The 22915-nt window shown below is 37.2% G+C and overlaps 1 protein-coding gene across 1 annotated transcript; it reads right to left on the bottom strand.

Annotated features, from left to right (window-relative positions):
• On the bottom strand, positions 1 to 21726 carry LOC117110129. Its single transcript, XM_033252730.1, has 24 exons — positions 21649 to 21726; positions 20819 to 21384; positions 20043 to 20244; positions 19171 to 19444; positions 18747 to 19014; positions 17989 to 18503; positions 17631 to 17871; positions 16917 to 17318; positions 16435 to 16662; positions 15697 to 16307; positions 14986 to 15480; positions 14575 to 14830; positions 13979 to 14210; positions 13229 to 13497; positions 12233 to 12518; positions 6923 to 12114; positions 6196 to 6779; positions 5751 to 5870; positions 4940 to 5564; positions 3928 to 4672; positions 2153 to 3421; positions 1228 to 2004; positions 457 to 872; positions 1 to 279 (listed from the first exon to the last, which is right to left on the bottom strand). The coding sequence occupies exons 2-24, from the start codon at positions 21170 to 21172 to the stop codon at positions 16 to 18; spliced, it is 14625 nt and encodes a 4874-aa protein (XP_033108621.1). The 5' UTR covers positions 21173 to 21384; positions 21649 to 21726; the 3' UTR covers positions 1 to 15.
• Positions 21727 to 22915: the final 1189 nt, after the last annotated feature.

Genomic DNA, 22915 nt, shown 5'->3' with positions numbered 1-22915 from the left:
CAAATGTGAAATATGTTAATAAATCAGATGATTCGTCAATTGAGACTTACCCTTGGATGCCTTGGCCAGTTTGGCATAACTGCCTCTCGGTATATCTAGCTTGGTGGAGATGTCTTTTTCGGACTTGGATGTCATAATGGCTCGGCCATCCCAGTTAATTCCAACGATGTTCTTGCTTGTCTTTGTCTTCTTTAAGATTTCGTATGATGAGATGACATTGAGGGTGATACCATTCTTTTCCAGAAGCGATTGGATGAACAACTGCTCTTCAATCTCAGCCTAAATATGTCAAGAGTTTACATCATTAGTCATTTAAAGTTACATATTAATTTTTTCCTTTTTCGTGCTCCCTACTTTTTAGAAATATCATTCTCACGTTCACAATCATCAATTCAGAATATATTAGTACATGGTTTCTTCCAACTTAAGCCTAAGTTAATTTCTGCAAAAACTTACTTCAGTCTCCTCTTCAACGACCAGAATAAAGATCTTGGTGGCTTCTTCACGAAGTTCAAGCTCTGTGGCAAGTTTCAGGGCTTCCAAACTCTCAGTCTCATAATCACCAAAGAATGCCAGGCCCTGTGCCCCACTGATGAAATCGGAAGAGCTAGCAAAGGTCTTTCCATTGATGGTATGCTGATGAGCGTTTTTGTGAATATCGGCTCCACCGAAAGCTACAAGTGAAAATCTGTTGTCATTGATGCTGGCTTTCTTCAAGGTTTTGTCTGTCGTTTCAACGATCTGTGTAAGCGCCTGGACAATGTCGTGATTTTCTACCATTCTTCTGTTTTCTGAGACAATCATGACGATGTCAGCAGAGCGGGTGCTCTTCGTTTCCCAGATTTCGCCAATGACCTTGTCACCACACTTGTCTAAATTTGATAGAATAACAACATATCAGTCCATTGCTAGTTAAAAACAAATATCAGCAAATCTCATAAAATGGTGGGTGATTCAGACATAGAAGAAAAGATGCAGTTTAAAAAGATTTTTTAAAAAGTTAGTACTACATTGTCAATTGCCATTACCATAAGGTTTCATTAATTACCACAGAGATTTAAATGTTAAAAGGGCATATATTTTTTTAACTCCAATCGAAATATGATATATAGGATTCACGAAAGATCACCTTAGTTGTCAAAAATGGTGATAGGTAATTCTCCTTCATATTTGTATATACAGTACTTGAATATTAGTTCCAATCTGTTTTTTTTTAAAGAAACTTACTGCATTTCTGAGCATGCTCAATGTGTCTACCACGGCTGCGGCACATTTCAACATATGAAACAGTTGCATTGCAGATAGCCTCATCAAGTTGTGGATAACACTTAGTTTCCTCTTCGCAGAGTGTTATAAATTCAGTGACGTTGACTGTATCGAAGCATTTGGCGAATGGAGAGTCCTGATCAGTAAAAAGGAATTTACACTGTCGGCTTGGTTCTGCGGTGCAATCTCTTGGACCTTGGCTGAAGATTTCATCACGGCTTGGTATGATCTTGCATTTAGTAGATCCACTTACTTCATATGAGTTGGCAAAGTCAGTAAGATCACGGGCGACGTTACCATCTGGTTTGCGCATATCAAAATGTTTTTCTTCGTTTAAAGTTCCGAGGAGGCCAAGCGTCTTGTTGTAGTACCAGTGGCTAGCGTTGAAAAGACAGATTGCATACATAGCGTCACATTTAATGTCAAGACCATAAGTTGTGGAAATTTCTACCCATTGTCCATTTCTAACAATCGTAACTTCTTTACCAGATGACTGGTATGGTAGCTCTTGAATCTCATTTCTTCCATTTATCTGCACCTTATTTTCGCTGTTGACTTTGATGCTCATCTCCTGGATGAGGAGTGTAACTGTATCTTGTGTGCTGACGATGGTGAAGTTGCGGTCCACAAAGTCACTTGCTAAAACGTATGTGCATCCATCTCCTTTGTATCCTGGAAACTCGTATCTTTTTTGGTCGAATGTGTATACGTGAAGTGGTCCAAAGATCATGCCAGTGCCTAGAAAAAAGCACAAGAAAAAAACCATTGCAACTTAGAATCTGGAAAAATGGTATCATGAATTAACTTATTAGTGAGTAAAAAAAAATTAAAGTAACACCTGGCTAAAGTAAAGTTTATTAAGTAGGTAAAAATCAGAGCTACTTACTTTGGAATGGTGGAATGATGTCGGTGAATGCTGGGAGGCTTGGTAGTTGAGGATACTCAATGTTTTGGATCTTTTCTTCCAAGTACTTGATAGCTTCCTTGATGTACTCAATAATTTCATGTAGGTTATTTTTGATGTAGTCTGGTGTAAGAGCCTTTACTCGAGACACCAATTCGTCCAATTTTTCCTCAATTTCTGGAATCTTTTCCTTGATCTTTTCAATCAATTCAATAGCCTTGACGATCAACTCATCAAACTTCAGATACATTTTGTCGGTAAGCTTGTTAAGATGTTCCCTCCAGTTTGGAAATTCCTTCCTGATAAGAGCAATCAGTTTCTTGTAGTTATCCTTTAATTTCAATTTTAACTTTTCAAGCTTGGTTTTGACAGCCTTCATGATTTCGCTGACTTTGTCCTTAACGACAGGTTTGAGTTCATTGTACTTGTCTTGAAGTTGTTCGTATTTAACACCAGCCTCAGTTGAGATTCGCTTGCATTCTTCAACAAACAATTCTTGTAGGATCTTCAGTTCTTCTTTGGTGACGTTGTAAGCAGTTTTTAGGTGTGTCCTCCAGTTAGGAAGTTCCTTGCGGACCACACCATAAATTCTCTTGCATTCTTCAACAACTTTTGGATAATACTCTTTGTACTTCAACTCAACCTTTTCCTTTATCTCATTGTACTTTAACTTAGCTTTTTCTTTTATTTCTTCATACTTTACTTTGGTTTCTTTTATCATTTCGTCTACCTTCACTTTCAATTCATCATATTTCGTCTGTGTTTTTAGCTTCCATTCATCATACTTTTCAATAGCCTGGTCACGAAGAATCTCTACTTTGTCACGAATCTTTTCATATTTTTCACGGAGGATAGGTTCTTGTTCCTTGACCCATTCAATGAGAAGTGGATATGTTTCGTTAAAGTATTGTCGTGTTTCATTGTAGTACAAAATAACCTGGTTGATGGCCTCTTTAGTTTTATTCTGTGCCCTGAAAATCATATCCCACTGCTTGTTGGTAAATGTCGGTGCCTTGTAGAAGCTGGTATAGTTGAGTGGATGAGAGATGTTCATGGAAAAGCTGTGCTCCCCAACTTGTCCAATGCTGTTCAAGCTATAGCTTATTGTAGAGCGGGTAAGGTTGAGGGTGAGTTCTGGGGTCATACGAATCAACACAGGAATCTGTTCCATCTTTACTTGAGCAACTTCAACAGCAGTATCCCATACACGACGTGGAATCTGGTTAATTTCATAGTATCTGTAAATCCATCCTAAAAAAGAAACCGAATATTTATTATTGGTAATAATATGTATACTGTAACCAAGTGGCATAAAATCAACAATAATTAAGTTCATTATCCTTCATTACTAACTACCAGTATATCATATTGAAATCAAATATCATTGGTTTTTTATGTTCTTATGAGTTTATTCATGTTGATGCCTTACTCCTCACGGGGGTGCGGGCGGGGGAGAAAAAATAGTAAGTTTGCATTTCGTTTATTCTTTTACAAAGGGTATACTTGTGTGTATAATGATGTTTTTCGAATTGTTTGACGGGTGACAAAATAAATTTAAAAAACAAATAAAATGAAATAGTAGGCTTTCATGTTTTTATACGGAAATGATTAGGATTTGATACGCTTTTGAAATCGTATCCTATTGTTAGAGCAGCTGTACTGTAACAGCTGCTTGGTTGTAACAAAGCAGCGTCACAGGGTACTGTGACATAACGACAAAGTACTCTATAAATTTTATTATAATCCAAATTGTTTACCTGGCAAAGTGTTGTTGAGGTATTCAATGAATGATTCTACACTTTCTCGAGAGATATTAATGGCTGTTTGAGCAGACTGTATAGCCTTCATGTTTAACGCACGAGTAGCATTTAAATATTCACGGGTCTTCTCTACAAACTTTCCAGTAAGTTCCAGGACTCCCTGATTTTCAAGAACTTTCATTGTCTTCATTGAAACATCTTCGGTGATATTTTCGAGTTTGCTTATGAGTGGTTGAATTGTTTCCTCGATGTATTTCTCTGCATCTCTTCTGAATTTCAGAATGTTTTCTTCAGTGATGTTTTCTTCGTAGAACTGGATCATCTCAGTAGTCAACTCATCAACTTTGACCCTAAGCTTCTCTGCAACTTCTTCAACATATTCCATGGTTTCCCTGACAGATGTGTTTAGTGGCTGGTTCTTAAATTTCTCCTTTAATTCACTCAACTTTTCTTTCAATTCAAGGGTTTTATTCTGTGCATAGTCGTAATATTCCTGACATTTAATCTTCAATGCCTCGTATAATTCCTGGAGACGCTCACGGAGCTCTTTGTACTTTTCGACTGCCTTGATCTTGTATTCATCGTACTTCTCCGTTGCCTTTAATTTGTACTCTTCGTACATTTCCAATGCCTTGGCTTTGTAATCGACATACTTAACCTTGGCATCTTGGTACATTTCCAATGCCGTCTCGTTCATCTGTTCGACAAGTTTAGTCAGGTTTTCAATGCTTTCCTTCACAAGCTACAAACAAGATATATGGTTAAATAAATAAATAAACATCTAACGATACAAAATTTAAAAAAAATTAATTCATAAAATTTTATGGTAATGTCACTTATAGGCCTATGGTATGTATTTTCTTTTTGACTCTCAACGTAACCTTCGATTTGCAGATTAAATATATTCAGTTGCAATTCATACACTTGTCAAATTGGTTAAGTAATCTATTATTTTAAATCAAAACAGGGATCTATAAATATACATAAGAGGAATGGAAATATATCTTACTTGGTTAATATTGCGGCCAGTATATTTCAAAGCATACTTGTTGATAAGTAAAGACTCGTTTAGTGACATGACAACAGTCTCATCAATAAGCTTAACCAGCAATTCTTCTGCTTTTTCCTTGTATATGTCAAACTTTACCATAGCTGCAGCATATTGATCTTTGTAGATAGCAACAAGTTCTTGAGCAATGGTGTAGACAGTGCGGTTCAAGTATCTGAGGGTCAAGCTGTTGACGGTGTTGGATTCGTTTTTGGACATTTCTACAACTTCATCAATTACTTTTTCAAGTTTCACCTTTGCTTCATCAATGGCAATGTCGAGTTTTTCCTTTGCGTCTTCAATAACACGTGTGGCTTTCTTTAAAACCTTCTTATACAGGTCACGGGCTTTAACAGAAAGTTCATCTACAATCTCTCTTACACGTGCTACAAACTCCTCTCGGTCGAATTCATCATACATCTTTTTTAATTCCGTATACTTGTCTTTGAGGTAGGCAATGTAGATTTTAGTCTTCTCTAGGGCCTTCGTTTTTAGTACCTTGACTTCTTCCTGCAACTTTTTCATTTTCTTCTCAATGAGCTTCTTCGAACTTTGGATGATCTCATATATAGACTTTTTGAAATACCTGCAAAGATCCAGTTAAAATTAGTTAAATATAAATAATTAATGATCGGTATTTATATAACACATTTTATAAAATCTTGAGATCAAGTTTTTAAAGTGCTTAATGTGTCGAGGCGTATTGAGAGATATGTATTAATATTATGCACAATTCAAAAAACCATCATTTGCTTAAGAAAGAAAGTGATACCTCATTGGAAGGCGGTTGATTAGATGATCTTTGTCCTTCAATATTGTCTCAATCTTCGCAATTATTTCATTGTAATTCGTAATAACCTGGATGATCTCAAAGATGGTCTTCTCGAAATACCTACAAGAACCAAGTAAATACATTAATTCTCATTTAGTGAAATATGATGTACGGTACTGTATTATGGCATATTAACAGATTTGCATTTTAGCCATACAATATCAATTGACTAGAATTTAAATCATACGTTAAATAATTATCTTATTAAAACAATAGTTAATTAAATGTTCTTTATAATGACCCCAATTTGCACAACTAGATCTTTATAATCGGTGATATAATAATTTTTTTTCCTTCGGCAGACAGAATCTATGGTGGTCACGTCGACACATTAGCCAGCAATACCAGTCAGTATTTGATTTAATATATTTTGAAATTGACAAACCTCATTGGAAGACGGTTGATCAGGTGCTCCTCGTTTTTGAGAATTTCTTTAATCTTAACTACTAGTTCTTTGGTCTTTTCTTTAAGATCTTCATATTTTTCAAGTGCCTTAGTCTTCATGTTGTTGTATTCTATCTTGAGTTCAGCATACTTCTCTTTCAAATCTTTCTTTACTCGTTTGTATTCTTCAACGGTCCTAAACCAGAGATCGTCATAATCGAATTCCTTAGCATTTCTCCACTGCTGAATAGCATAATCTTTCACCTTTAGAATAGTCTTGTTGGTCTCCTCACGGACTCGTACAATAAGGTCAGCGGTGATAACATCAATGTTCTGATAAGTTTCGTTCAGTCTGCGGACTTGTTCGTCTATATAGGTCCTGGTGACATTGACAACATGGTGTGTGTAGTTCTTAGTCTGATTAACAGCTGTCATGGTGATGTTGACGGCGGTAACAATAAGATCATTGGTAAGGTTAAAAGCACCATCAACTAAAGCTGGGTTCCAGCTAAAGTTGCTGTAGATGACATTGCTTTGGTTTAACATCAATAGCCACTGTAGGTCCGTCACGTTCAACTTGTCAACCTAAAAATATATATATTATTAAAACAAAGGTTTAAAAAAACAGAGTATTTTAACTAACAATTCATTTGCTGTTAGGGAATAAATAACGACCCAACCGATTCCCATCTAGAAAAATGCTTTACATAAACTAACTTATAACTTACGGTTGTCATGTGATAGACTGTCATGTTCATCAGTTTGCCATCATCACTTATCTTTCCGAGGAAAAACAATGAGCCATGTTTTGGTGATGAAACTGTGATGTATACAGATTGGTTGTCGCTTGTCTGTAAAAGTAACATTTCTGCTACTGGGCTGGAGACGTTGACAGAGAGTTTTTGTTGGTATGCAGTCCACTTGATCATGTGCATTGTGTTTGTTGCAGTAGTGTTAATCATCTTTGTCACAAAGGTGAAGTTGTGACTAATGTTAATGTGGCTAAAGTCTTTCCAGCTGATGAAGTTGAATAGATCCGTCTTAGTTTCCAGAGTGCTGTTGACAACAGGAGTGGAGAGGTTGTAAGACATTCTGGCATTCGCATTCTCAAAGTTGAAGAACGAACTAAAGTTCGTTAGGGTGACGGTAGATTCGGTGGATAGATTTGCCAATTGTGTCTTGATCTGGTTCCTCATGTTTCCATTGATCAGCCTGAACCTAAGCACGCTGCCGGAAAAGTTGTGTAAAGTCAAACCGCTGAAGTGATCAAAAGTGGCAAGATTTGAAGACAAGTTGACAGTCGCGTTTGCATTGATGAGACTGAAGTTCAAAAAGCTGGTGAAGTTCTTCAACTCTACAGCACTAATCCAGCTAGCATTAGTAAATGGAGTTACAACTCTGTAGTCCATAGTTGTATTAATTCTTGAGAAATTAAACAGACTGGTGAAATTGTGCAGTTCAATTCCATCTTTCAAAGTGATGTTAGTTAGACAGCTCTTCACATCGTATTGCCTGTTCATGGTGATTTGGGAGAAATTAAGAAGGCTAGACATGTTCTGGACTGCAAAAGTATCAAGACTTGTAAGGTTGACAAGACTGGAATTCAGGTTGAACCTGCCTGTAACATTGAAACGATCAAATTTGAGGAACTTTGTGGAATTTGTCAATGTTAATCCAGTCTCTTGGTGGAACACAACTAATGGAGTGGTAAGAATATTTTTAGTATCCATACAAACACGGTTGAACTTGAAAGGTGTTCGGAACCCACTTAGACCACCACGAGTAAGAGAGGTAAATTGGCCAATTTTGGTTTTTGTGCTGTAATAAACTGAAGTATTAGCCTTAGTAAAGTTAAAAAGGCTATGGAAATCATTCATCGCAAATTCTGCTCTACCGGTGCTGTTCATGAAAGAACACTTGTCCCATATAAGGTTCGAAGATCCATTGACCTTATCAAAGTCGAAAATGCCTCTGAAGTTGACGAAATCTGTGGTAGCATTGGTGGCTACAACAAACACTGGAAGAGATACATTCATGGTCATGGTAGTATTCATGTGGTCGAATTTAAACATACTATCAGAGTCTCTTCTTCTCCATCCAGCAAAGGTTGTTACATTGCCAAGATAGGATGAAATCCTATTTGAGGTAGTTGCATTGGCTTCGTCGAATTTGAAAAGGTATTTGAATTTGCTAAGAATGACAACACTTTCAGAGGAGATGTTGAGGATTGGTGTAGAAACAATGTGTCTCATGGTTCCATTCACTTTTTCAAACTTGTACACTTTGTTGAAATCTGTAAGACGTATAACAGCCTCAGAAGTGACATTCATCAAGGATGAGTTAATTTTGTTGACAGTTTCTGCAGTAGCACCATTAAAAGCAAAAAGTCGTCTGTGGTCCTCAATCTGCATTGAGCTATTGGATGTGGCGTTGATCCACTGGGATTTAAGACCATGGTTAGCCGCAGTCAAAAAGTTCTTGAAATTGAGGAAAGATCTAGATTTGTTCATTTGTAATAACATATCAGAATCCAACATGGTGGAAAAAAATTCTATTTTGTTAGAAGTTGTTACATTAGCTTCATCAAATACAAACAAGGAAGGATGGTTAGATACCACCATGGAACTGTTGGATGTCCCATTCAGTAATCTTGATTCAATGATGATGTTGCTGCCACTCATGATCTTGTTGAAGCTGAAGATAGATTTAAATTTGTTTAGTCCAAAGAACATTCTGGATGTCAGATTAGTTGAGAGCATCTTCACTCTGCTGTCTGTGATGGCACTGATGTCATCAAAATTGAATAGCTTATGGTGTTGATTTACAATAAAAGTGTTGGTTGAAGTTGCATTAGCTATCTTAGATGCAAGAGTGATGTTACCAGAAACAGCAGATTTGACAAAGCAAAATATTGATCGGAAGTTTTCAAGACGCATAAGCGCTGAAGATGTAAGGTTTGTCGACATCACTGTAAGATTGTTGGCAATGGATGCATTTATTTCTTCAAATTTAAACAGAGCCTCATGGTTATTGACAATCATGGTGTTATTGGTAGTAACGTTTACGTGCCTTGAGCGAAGACTCTGGCGGGTAAGTCCACTGATGACGTCAAAATTAAATATTGACCTAAAGTTCTTTAGTTTAGCAGCAACTTCAGAAGTAAGATTCACTATGCTTGAGTTAACTGTGTTCAAGGATGTAGTGTTCACTTCAGAGAAGTTGAATAGAGAAGTGAAGTTGTGGAAGATCATACTACTATTTGAAGTAGCGTTTACTAATTTGCTGTCTATTTTGTGATCGGCAGTTCCATGTACCTTGGTAAAATTGAAAATTGAGCTGAAGTTTTGCAATTTTAGAACAACATCAGATGTTAGGTTAGTATACCCGGAGTAAATCACGTTTGAGCTTGTGCCACTGATTTCCTCAAATCTGAACAACCCAACATGGTTACTGATGATACCAGAACTGTTTGAGGTGAGATTGAGGTATCTCGATAAGAAATTGTATACAACCGTTCTATTTACTTTCGAAAAGTTGAAAATAGACCGGAAGTTTTGCAGACGTAATACCGAATCAGCGGTAAGGTTAACCCAACGGGAATTCACAATGTCAGTGGTAGTGACATTAATTTCTTCAAAGGTAAACAAGTTTGTATGGTTACTGACAATTCCAGAGCTAATTGATGTAGCATTCAAATATCTGGAATCGAAACGGTGCTTTATCACGCCTGTAATCTTGTCAAAGTTGAAGATAGACCTAAAGTTTTGCAGATGCAATAAAGTATTAAATGTCAAGTTGGTAACTGGAGAGCTAACGTTTTGGTTGGTGGTTGCTTTGATTTCATCGAATTTGAAAAGACAACTGTGATTGCTGAAACGAACAGAGCTCTCAGATGTGGCATTCAGCCACTTGGAAAAAGCGATGCTTTTCATGCTTCCTGCCATCTTTCTAAAGTTGAAAAGGGATGTAAATTCATGAAGGTGAAGGTCTGTCTCTGTTGTTAGATTCGCAACACGAGATGTGATGTTGTTATGGCTAGTGAAGTTAGCTTCAGTGAAGCTGACTGGTGAAGTAAAGTTGTGCATTGTCATGCCACTTACTGATGTAGCATTAACCCATTTTGAAAGCAACTTGTGGACCATAGTTGAATTCACCTTTCTGAAGTTAAACAGCGAGGAGAAGTCCTCAAAGATCAATTTCATTTCAGAGTCAACATTCACCCATCTTGACGATAGATTGTTTGTTGCGGTACCATTAATCTCTTCAAATACTAATGGAGAACTGAAGTTCTTCATCAACAACAACATATCAGATGTCATGTTAGCCAATCGTGAGGTGATGTTGGTCTTCGTAGTTGCGTTGACATGCTCAAAACGGAAAAGGTTGGTGAAGTTAACCAAGTTCAGTTGACTCTTTGAATCAAGACTGCCAAGGTAGGAATCGACTGAGTGTGTCATATTGCCAGTTACTAAGCTAAAGTTGACGATGGAGCTGAAATTCTTCAAAACCAGTGCCATATCTGAACTGACATTTGTCAAACGGGAGGCAAGCTTGTTACTGGTGTTTGCCTTGAATTCATCGAATTCCCACATATTAATAGAGTCAGACATAGTAACTTGACTGACTGAAGTAAGATTGGCCAGTTTACTCACTACGTTATGGTTCATTGTGCCATTTACAAGGCTGAAGTTGAATAGGGACTGTACATTTTTAACAATCAAGTCCATGGAAGAGTTGGCATTTACCCACTTAGAAGACACTTTGGTGACGGTTGTAGCATTTGCTTCAATAAAGCTAAGTATATCTGTAAACGAAGATAAAATAACTTTGCTGTTTTGGGTGATGTTACCAATATTTGTGGACACGTTATGATTCATTGTTGTATTCACCAATTCGAAGTTGAAGGCAGATTTGAAATTTCTTAGAACAGCTGCTGCATTACCACTGAAGTTGATATTCTTAGAGACAATCTGGTTCACAGAAGTAGCATTAACTTCTACAAAGTTGACCAGAGATGAGAAGTCATGGAAAATAATATCAGATACTGAAGAGGCATTGGCCCATTTAGAAGTTAGGTTATGCATCATGGCTCCTTTGACCTTGGTGAAGTTGAAGACAGACATGAAATCATTCAACAGAAGGGACATCTCTGAATTCAATGTGGCAAGCTTGGAAGTGAGGTTATGAGTGATAGCGCCGGTAATATTTTCAAATTGGAAGGGAGAGATAAAGTTTCTCAGAACCGCAGTGCTGTTCAGCTGGGCACCAAAGATGGGAGATGAAATATTGTACTTCAGGGTTCCGTTGACAGATTTGAAGCTCCATGGGTTTTTCATGTTGTTAATGAAGAATGTACCATTAAGGCTGACATTTCCCTTTGAAGATTTAAGGCCCATGTGTGATGAGCTCTCGAGACCAATTTCCATTGGTGCACTCTTAAACAGTACAACAGATGTGTTTCCTTGCATCAAATGAATTGGGCTTTTGCTCTCAGCAACAATCAAGGTGTTCAGGCTGGTTTTGTTTAAGGCGAAGTTGGTAAATAGGTTGGCTCCAAGACCTGACTTTTCACAAGTTACGTTGACCTTGACAGTATCATTTAAGCCTGTAATTCCAAATCCCATCGTGTGGTTAAAAGTCATGTTGGCAACACTTGGGGTTTGGATGTTGATGGCGTTGGTTAGATGGAAGCTGGAATCAATCATTTTCTTTGACACATCTTTGGTTTCCTCGTAGAGGGCTCTGAAATTCATTTCACGAACCTTAGTATACATAGACCTAACTCGGTCCTGGACACTTTCCAACGAGAAGTCTACAATTGGTCCTTGCTTCCTCAAAACATGGGTGCCATTTATTTGCAACATCTTTGTCCAGAGAGTAGCATTCAGAGAAATGAATTCTGGTTTTAGTTCAAAGTGTCCTAAAAAGGTAGGAAATAACACAGTGTTAGAAAAGATTGATTTCAATAGCTATTCAAATTAAACAACTTTGAAGTATTTATTTTCAAATAAATTAGCGAATATTTTTTAAAGACATACCGTAAACTGTGTGGTTCAGGAAGTTTGTCAAAGTGTTGTTAACAGTATCGTTGAAGATCAACTGGAACCCACCATCATTCTTAAATTGAACATGGTCATAGCTGATGTTTAGAACTGGGGTTGAAACCTTAGAGACCCATGTTACATTCGTAGTAAGTGGCATCCAGTTGGCAAAGGTACCGAAGCTCCAATTCTGTACTCTTTTCTTGTCCGCAAAAGTAAAGTTGTGGCCAAATGCCACACCATCTTGTCCCTTCACGATTTCAGCCAGATAGCTTGTTTCAAACTGATATGAAAATAATTGCTTAAGGTAATAAATACAGCATGCACTCAGAATTGTAATTATCAAAGTCTTTAGCACACCACCCGATCTTTGCTTACATAATTAAATCTGTTGGCTTTCACAAATAAAAGCATTTATACACATTATGATCATTTCTAAAAGTTATATCAAATCTCATACAACTGAATTGAAATAGTACATTCATTATGCCAATCTGAATAGACATAAAAAAAATAAATGTACATTAATCAATAAAATAATATTTGATTAAATAATAATTTAACCAATCGATTGATCAAGCAAGAAACAAATTAATAAGTCAGTTCAACCCATGAATTATTCAGTTCAATCATTCATTCATTCTATCAATCAGTTAAATCAATCAATCCCTCAATTAAGTAATTATAAACACTCAATAAGTAAATAAATTAGGTAATTAATTAATCAAGTATTAAATCATAACTAATCAAAATCAAAAGAAATCAATTAATTTATCAAGAAATCAATCAATCATGAAATGAACCAATGGAGTGATCAATAAATCAATAATAATAATAATCAATTAACCAACCAATTAATCAACCAAAATAATAACTAATTCATCAATCTGACATTTTTTATTAGGCCTTCAAAAGAAGAAAAGTAAAATACAATAGTTCAAATATAATTAATCATGGTACTTTCTCAGGAAAAGCACTACCGCATTGGCTTACCTGAAGATGTGGTACGGATGTGTTGAAATGCAGCCAGTAGCTGTGTTCATTATCCTCATAAATTGTATCATTCGCAATTTTAGCTACAACACTGATACTTTGTTGTTCGTGAAGATTCAGTGGGTTGGGGTACGTGACGTTGACGTATCCAAGAAGACGAAGTGGTTTAATGTCCTCCTCCATTGTAGCAGTCTCATTCCTCAGGCTGATGGCGATGGTGGTATTCAAGAAAGATGGGACCATACTGTAAAGTGCATCACCATAATAATCTAAATAAAAATATAAAACATTTAATATAATATAACAACAATCAATAATAATAACGATAATTAATATAAAAATCCATTATACAATGAAGTTCATTTATCAGAATTTTAAAAGTAATTTCATATTTGAGTACCCCCTTGTTTTCGGTGGAACGTAATCTTAATTCAAAAAGTACTACACGAATTCGGCGTCCTTCAAACGGCACGTTTCGAACTGTATTTGAATTTTCATTATGTGCATTAAAAATCAGGACCTCTTGTAGTTCTATACTCTTTGGTATAAGTTTTTATTTATGTATTTACTATAGCAACTGTTATTTTATTATTTGTTTAATCTAATTACAATTTTTCCATACATAGATACACAGTCTACTAAAGACGTAATAACTTCAAGAAATTAGATTACATTAGATCCACATACAATGTTTTAAGTACCAAATTATACTTTCAACTCATGATTCAAACTGAATAACTATATACTTACCTAAGGCAAGTGGATAGCCGAGGACTTCTTTAAATTGGGGAAGGGTCAGCTTAGCAAAGCTGTAGTACACAAAGCGAATAGAGTGGTTATATTCTCCACGGATACGGGTGATGTCGTGAATGATGGCAGCATAACGCTCATGGCGAGAAGCATTCATAGTGACTTCGTACTTCTCAACCTCCAGTTCGGTTTTGTTTAACAATTGGGTGGTGAAGTTCATAATTGGAAGAACCTTTAGAAATTTAAATGTCAAGATAGATAAAAATTCAAAAATGACAATAAAACATAATTGTAAATTTAACATATATAATATATTATTCTCGCAGTGAATTTCGCAAGTGTCCTTAGGCTTCCTGTACCTACAGTACATCTGCTTTCCTCTATCCAGGAAAATTATACCTGATAGGATGGCTCATTAAATGTAGATTCGTGCGCTGGGTACGGCGACACGGCTAAGTGTACTCCTAGGTAGCATAAAGTTGCCCTTTGTGCCGATTTTCCAATGTATAATTGCAAATTCAATGTCACGCCTCTGATTATTATTGGTTGGTATTAGATACTGATAATATTATATATAGAGACAAGATTTCACTTACCAAATTGTCATTGGCAAAGGTAACATTGAGGGTATTTACAATGCTCTTTGGTTTCTTAGTGTGGATGTTGTTTAGAGTGAAGTTCTGTCTGAACATGCTGGTCTCAAAAACACGTTGTCTCTTGCTGCATCCAACCTCTTCGCATTCACGTTCGTAACTCTTGACGAGGACGTATGCAGTTTTGAACTTGTCGGCTTTGATGCTATAGTCATTGAAAGGCCACAAAATCTGCTTGTAAAGAGGAGTCTCATTGTCCCTGTTGAATTTAATACGATATGCAAATTATTGTGGTAGAATACAAGAGCAAGATGAGGATTTAAACGATAATATGATTGTGATGATGCAAACAAAAAATTACATTTCAATACAAATATAATAATACTATGTAACGTAAATTTGCTAATATCTTACCAGTAGTAGGTCTCATTGAGGCTACCGATCCAGTTGCCAGAGTTGTTAAGGTACTGGGCATGGATTGTGTGGCGCCATGCCATCACAGTGGTGTCAAAGATTATTGAGCAGTTGGTGTTCATTTCATCAGATTCACTGACTAATGTTAGAGAGTTAGAAGCGTTGTAAATCTCTGCAGCAGAAATGTTGTAGGTCAGATGGTATCCAACTCTGTTCTTCTCGCTGTCAGTCAGGTTCAGGATGCCGGCATAGATGCGGAAGGCCTTGACCTCTGGGACGGTAAAGTTCCATTGAACTTCTGTCTTTTGGTAGTCGACCACCAAGAGGGAAGAAATGTTGCGGGTTAGTTCTTTACCTGGTGCAGAAAAGTTGAAGTGGACAATGTCTCTCAGCAGCCTAGGTTTGACGGATGATTTACCAATTGAACTGAATACTTTCTTAGGAATACTGGTCTTCTCCCTTCTGAAAGATGCTTCCATTGTAAAAGCTTCAACACTAAAAGAAACAATGGTATATAAATATAAATTTAAAAATAATACTATATATACCATATATAATACTTTATTAACTGATGAAGTAGCACAGTAGTAGGTATATTGAAATAATGTAGTTGCATAACTATACTGCACGTTATATACTGTTAATAGGGACAGATATACAGAATACAGAATAAATTCAAAATATTATAAATCATTGCAATAGTTAACATACCTGTCGGTTGGCACAAGCGTGATGTTGAAACTCATTGGTCCAGACAGAGGGAAGCGTGCAGCATAGGCGTAACTGGCATTGGGATATGCGAATGAAAGACACAGATCATCAGCCACTACACGTGAGACGTTTGTACAGAATTTATATTCGCTTCGGTCTTTCTCAACACCTGGCAAATATTCAACTACATTGTCTGGGCGAACCAAGAAAAAGTTGGTGGAGAAGTTGAAGAGGTTCATTGGTTCCTTGATGTTCTTCAGGTTGAATCGAACACGTCCATTCTTATAGGTTACGTTGCCAGCGATACTGGACGAGTGGTAAACCGTAGCGTTAATCAAGACACCAGTCTCTCCGTACAAGGGAAGTGTGACACCCATCTTTCCGGCAACCTCGACAGCAGCACTCGGGGCAAATTTACCCTCAATAAACATTGGCTTCTTGATGTCATCTACCTTCATTCGGAATAGGGAGCGAACAGCCATGGAGGTTGTGCCATTGAGGGAGACATTCATTGGAATACCCATGCTGGTTGGTACGACCCAATCACGTTGAACAAGTATCATGCTCTTGGTCATATTAATTTCAACTCCATCCGCAAGTTTCTTGGAAATCTAAAGACATAATTTATGTAAATTGCTAATTAACAGCCTTTTCAATGATGTGAAAACAAATGTTTTATTTTTTTAACGATTTAAGTATTCATCGATTGGTTGTTCGGTATATAGGTTTATCACTTACATCCTTCATTACATCGACAACCATTTGCATGTTCACCTTCTTGATGTTGGTGACATTCAATCTTGGGATCATGGACAGCATCTCCTCAACGGTTGTGAATCCAAGCTCATTCTCAAAAGCTCTTAAGTAGATGGAAATGTATTTTGGTTCGGGAAGGTGGGAGACCTTGGCGTGCATTTTATCCAATTCCATCATGATGTTGTTGGGCAGGAGATCTTCACCAGTTGACTAAAATAAACACATTAAAACAAAATCGTCATAAACAGTCGTCAACCGTGTAATGCAATATAGTACTCAAACAAATTATGCTCATTATGAACTTCTTGAATGTGTTGGAAATGTACTGAATAGCTGAATACTGATCATTTTTGTTCCACTTCTAGAAAGCCTGTGAATTTAAATTATTGTTGATATACGTTTAAAGGGCAAATACCGTAACTACCAAACAGCGATTCCACTCTAATTGTTTTTTGAAATCTTACCTCTGTTGGTTCGTTAGTTTCTGGCAGAGATTCGGCAAGGTTCATCAGCTTCCTCTTCATCTTCTTAATGCTTGGCTTAGCCATTGCTTTAGCTTCCTTATAGATTGGTTCTCCCTTCTTTATTGCCTTCTTGACATATGGTTCGACCATGTCCATATATGGTTTTGCCATGTCCAAATATGGTTGGGCCATTTCGAGGACTTGATCAGCCTTGGCAGAGAGTTGTTCAATCTTTTCGGGGAGGCCATACTCTACACTCTTCCTCTGGTAAGTTTCGTTCAAGAACTTCAGTAGATCTTTGCTCTTCTTGTACATATTTTCCAAGACAACGTCAGGGAAGTACCCTTGTGGCCCAAACATTGCCTCAAGAGTCTTTTCATATCCTTGCATATCAATTCCAAACTAAAAGCAGGAAATAAAATCAATATTATATCATAAAAAAGTAAGGTTGATAGGGATATAATATGAGGAAGGAAAGGTCGAATAATTTGTAAACAATTAGGAAATATATTCAACTTTTGTAAAAAAAAAATGTAAACCTTTTGCCTTGTCCATATTTGAAATGGTCGTCTATTAAGGCCAATTAATTCATTCATTCATGAGGTGTATCAATTTATGTAATGTTTATAATAATGAAAATTATTATTAATAATAATATTATCATTTATATGATATAATTCAATGACGAGGAAAAAAATCGGAGTCTATACTAACTTCAACCATATACAGGCTACGTCCAAGAACATTCAAAGTTGTGTTGAACATGGCCGCACGTGGCAGGAATGCATTGGCGTTGTAGATAATGTTGCTCTCAAACTGAGATGAGCTGGTCTTGTTGATGTATGGGAGACGGAAAGCCTTTGAGAATTCGATGTTGCGTGAGTATTTCAAAATGTTCCTTGGGTACTCTGGTAAAGGATCGTCAACAAGAATCTTGAGCAATTTGGAGCGGAGGCTATAGAAAAACATGTAGAGGACACAAATTATAAATTTCTAACAATAACATTTTAGTATGTTCATAACATTTTCTTTTATTCCTAAATTAATTGCAAAGTTTAGGATGTAGGCTTACCTCTGTAGAGATGGTTCTTCAGATTCGAGTACATTTTGAATATGAGATCCGATGAATGCTCTGATTTGATCAACTGGCTCATCACGCATGTTGTCAATGATTGCCTTGAGGTCTCTTTTTGCTGGAGAACTTCTCATAATCATCAAGTACGTAGCAATGCGAATTTCAACATCCATGTTGGTGTTAGACAAGATTTCCTTCAAAGGCTCAAGCTGAGCGGTGCGGATGTTGAGACGTCGGAAGGCTTGGATGGCGGCTAGCGTGATGTTGCGTGGAGCTGCTGGATTCTTGGCACAACGGAAGAGAGTACTGATGATTTTGTCAGTGTCAACAAAGATGGCGTTGTCGTAAAACTGGACTGGTTCTCCAATATTGCCAATGGCTTTGAGGGCCAAGAGAATCTGGCGGTTAGACTCAGCACTAACTCCAGTATCAAGCTCGTTAGATTGAGCGGTACAATCGTAGTTGATGATGCCTTTGAGGAATTCTATAGTATTGTACAATACATCTGGAAGCTGTAAAGTAATAAAAAGAATATTTAATAAATGTTAAACAAAAAAAATAAAAACGCTAACGATTTGATGAAACTTTGTACAAGCTCATTAGCAAATTGGTGGTAGTTTCTACTTATCACATTAGATTTAATCGATTTTTTTTCTTTATAATTAAAATGTAAAATACATATTTTAAATATATGTTTTCAGGTATTTTATAAATAACATCTGGTGCAATAAACAAATGCTGGTGTTTTTACTTACATTACGCTGTTCTCTTATTTCCTGGTTGTTGACCCAGTAGTTGTGCACCATGGTGCTAAGGGTGAGGATTGATGATTGTGTGCGCAGGGCCTTGGAAATGCGAAGAGTCTCTTGGATGAGTACTTCTGTTGGGTAAGGCTGCATGGCCATGGTGTAGAGCATCTTCTGGGCCATTATACCGTCAATCTCTTTATTGGCAATCATAGTATTGATCAATGAGAAGCAGGATTGCGTTACACAGTGGTTCAATCCATCGTAAATGTACTGCCTGTCGTACAAAATAAACAAACTATTTTCAAAAAGCGTGTAACTAATGTATGGTGAATTACGAAATTCATAATGCAAACGATAGACGTTAGAATGTAATGCAATATCTTCTATTTGCTAAATGCGACAAGATCAGTAGTATTGTTTTCGAGCTTACCTGGCAAGTTTTTCTTTCCAGAGGTTTTCGGCACATTTATCATTGTACTTGGAGCAGTTGTAAGCCATCGGGTAGAACTCATGAAGTGTTTCATTGCTCAGGGATCGAAGTATGGCAACGAATTCAGTAAATCTGCGTGGAGTGTCCATCTTGACCTCATCTACGGTGCTCTCCACAAGTGTCATCAGAGATTCAATGGCTCCATCTACGCCAACGACTCCTGGAAACTTCTCATCTTCAAATTCGTACACTAAATCAGTTGAGCGACTGTCTCCTGCCAAACAGAATAGATTTTTTTTTATTTGGTGTACATGTGAAGTATGTATATGTATGTTACTCTTCTTTATAATAATCACCACCGTCAAGTACACTGAGTTCTTTTGCGAAACTCAAGATCGCTACTTATAAGACAATGGAATTTTTCTTCGATATGTTACAGATAATAAATCTGATATTAATCTTGTCATTGGTCAGGGGTGGTGTCAGTGGGGGCCGAGGAAACCACCTGTCGGCGAGAGCCCCCCCCCCTCCATCACACCGTCGGGGAGAAAAGCCACAATTCATCGGAAAAAAAATCATATGTATTTTCTACATATAGTAGACTCTAAAATCGATTAAATACGCCTTTACCCCTAAATTTTCAAAATTTACGCAGGCTTCGCCCCTGCACACTTTAGAGATGTTTTAAGGGACTCTCAACCACGCCTACTTTGCTCTCGTCAAGGAAATTTGCCCCCTCGTAGGGGCATCGGCCCCACGTCGGGAACCTCGGAAACCCCGTCGGGCCAATCCTGGCGCCACCCCTATCATTGCTTAGATTGAATCTAACATCACGTGTAATAGGCCTACCAGAAATTTCTTTATTAACTTACTGTTATCGATCTTTGGTTTAGAGTTCATCTTAGTCGAATCCAGAAATACGATGACTTTTGTAATGTTGGTTTGCAAACTGGCGTCCATGTAGCTCATTGGGCGGAACAAATGTCGCTCATCACACTTAATCATGTCAACATGGGACTTCTTGATGCTGTGTTTACAGAACTGCTTTGAATCAAAGAGTTTGTCTGCAAGAGTCTAAATAGAAAGCAAAATATATGAGAATCAAATCAAATTATTCCATAACACAGTTTGAAAACAGACACATAGATAATAAAGTATCGTGAAACATTTAACGAAAGGGACCACTTCAATAACCCCCCTCCCCACTTTGGCTATAGTGGCTAAACGGTCCCACAGTATGATAGTGCAAACATACGTAAAAACGCGCGTTTGTGGAACAGCAAGTATGTTTTCCAAAGGCGTTATCCTGGCCTGTTTTGATTGGTCGGTTAAGTTTGATATTCACGTTCATTCTCTCCTTTTCTATCCCTCTCTATCTACTGTAGCTGAGTTGGCTTCAAATGCAATGATAGCAGCTTGATCATTACAAAACTTTTTTGTATGTTCCCTAGGGGTTCGTTGCATAAATTATAACACTTTCATTATGTTACGAGACTAATCGAAAATTATATGTTCTCCTTTCATTGAAAAATCATCAGAAATGAAAATAATGTGTCTACTAGTCATTTCGTCTTCACTGCAATAGCCATAGAAGTGTAGCTAAAAATAATGAAAACGATAAGTAGCGGTGAACATTATCAACACTTACAAAGTTAGTGATGGTCTCAACCAAAGTTGGCACTGGAACATTCCTGGATGGGCGAATACACGTGGTCAGGTCCTTTTCGGTGACGATGTAGTCAATGCGGTCCTTCGTTTCTGAGTAGTGAGGTTTGATGTCCACTGAGCAGTTTCCAAAAATGTTCTCCTCCATTACGGTGATGGACTTAGTGGAATTAACCACCTCCAATTGGAAAGCACTCAGTATACCCTTCTTTGCGTTCAGAATATGCAGAGGTTCAGCTTGGCGGGCTTCTAGACCGGTGATTTTTCCACCATCCATAGTGAACAGTAGGGGATATTTCACCATTTCGTTGTTGAAAGCTGCGCTCTTCTCCTCCATGATGGACCAGTCGAAAGACGTCACGTCGGGGTCTAGTTCCTTGAGGGTACATTGCTGTAACGTCAAGATAAATTCACACTGTTCCGGCACTTGTAGTTGTACCGTACAGTCAATTTTTAGTCCGGATAGGCGTTCGCTTGTTCCTACGATTCCGGTCACTGATTCGGATTCGTAAGAATAGACGTAGCTCTTGCCTTCAGTAAATCGGTTATCTATAGGTTAAAAAAAAAACCATTTACATTATAAATTTATGTGATGGAAATTGTTATTCCTCTCTTCTAATTCAGGGACGTTGGGGGGGGGGGGGGGGGGGGGGGGGGGGGGGGGGGGGGGGGGGGGGGGGGGGTAGGAGGGCCACAATCTAACTCGGCTGGCCTTTGTTCGTCATAGGTAAAATCTGATAAAATATGTTTAATCTTAAAGAGAATTAATTAATAACTATTGATTAAGTATTAATCTACTGTATATTGTCTTACCTGTGCATGATGGCGCTTGCGTATCACCTGGATTTGGTACAGGTACTGTAAGAGAAATTTAATTAGGTCAAACATCAATGCGATCAAATAGTTACAGCATGTGACCTATAAATAAGTACAATAGTAGTCGAAGTCATGTTTGCAAACAAGGCACGCGTAACCTTTGGCCCTCAGTACCGAGTATTACACAATCAATCTATCAATCAAAATACGAAACCACAGATACAATATACACTATGACGAAACATTGCGCAATGGAAGCTATAATGTTCAAAGTGACTTTGTAAATATACTGCATGAAATCAAAGATCGAAGCGACACATTTCGAAACACAAATTGAGCAACTGTTATCATTATGACCCTTTTGCATAATCTATTACCATTGTCTAACATTGTAAACAAACGATTTCGCTATCACTGATTGTTGTCGGTCGACGACTGCCAATTTACTGGAATGGACTATAAATACAGCACGGGAAAAATCTTTGTCGAATGCCGAACAATGGACAGCAAAATTAGTAAGCTGACTATTAATACAATAAAGTTCATAACAATTTGTTTAACTTTTAATTGATTTGATTTTTTTCTGTCGAGCACAGTCAGTGACAGACATTTCTAAATAATAAGAACGAGTGCGAAAAAATGTATTCCTATAAAATCATTACTGTAACCGTTTATTTTGCTGCAGCATTTTAAGACGCACTTGAAACGCAAGTTAAACTGCTTTTAATATTGAGTCACGAAACAGAGGAAATGATTAGAACCTGAAGTAGCCATTGTTTGATGTTTATGTTTCTAGTAAGGGCAAGCCTGAAAACTGAAAAACAACAATAGTGAAAAAGAAATACGGATTGTTAAATAATTAAGTTTATAAAACGTATTCGATGTATTATTGGAGGAGCTAGGTCTTTATTTGGACGGTCAAGGATTGTTTACTTAATCCGGTAACTTTTTGGCGGGGATTCAAGGTACGTTGGCCACTGTGTCATTGAGCTCAATGTTAACTCCTGCTACTGACACAACTGCGCAATTATTATGATCTATAAATAAAGTAAACTTATGTGATTCAAATTTCACCTAGGGCCTATTTGATTATTAAAACAGAAGTCATTTTCAAAGAATAACGTTTTTATATTTAAAACACTAATCTTTAAATTTTCAGTCATATATTCTACAAAGATAAACTATTTGAAAGATCCTAACATCTGTCTCGTATAGGCATCTAGATGTGTATAAGAGGCAGGTTGTAAGCCATCGGGTAGAACTC

This window comes from Anneissia japonica, unplaced genomic scaffold (assembly GCF_011630105.1).
Source record: "Anneissia japonica isolate Jap-2015-1 unplaced genomic scaffold, ASM1163010v1 scaffold1829_len478734_cov173, whole genome shotgun sequence".
Lineage (NCBI taxonomy): Eukaryota > Metazoa > Echinodermata > Crinoidea > Comatulida > Comatulidae > Anneissia > Anneissia japonica.
The sequence above is the reverse complement of the archived record's forward strand: the minus strand, read 5'-3'. Positions and strand labels throughout refer to the sequence as shown.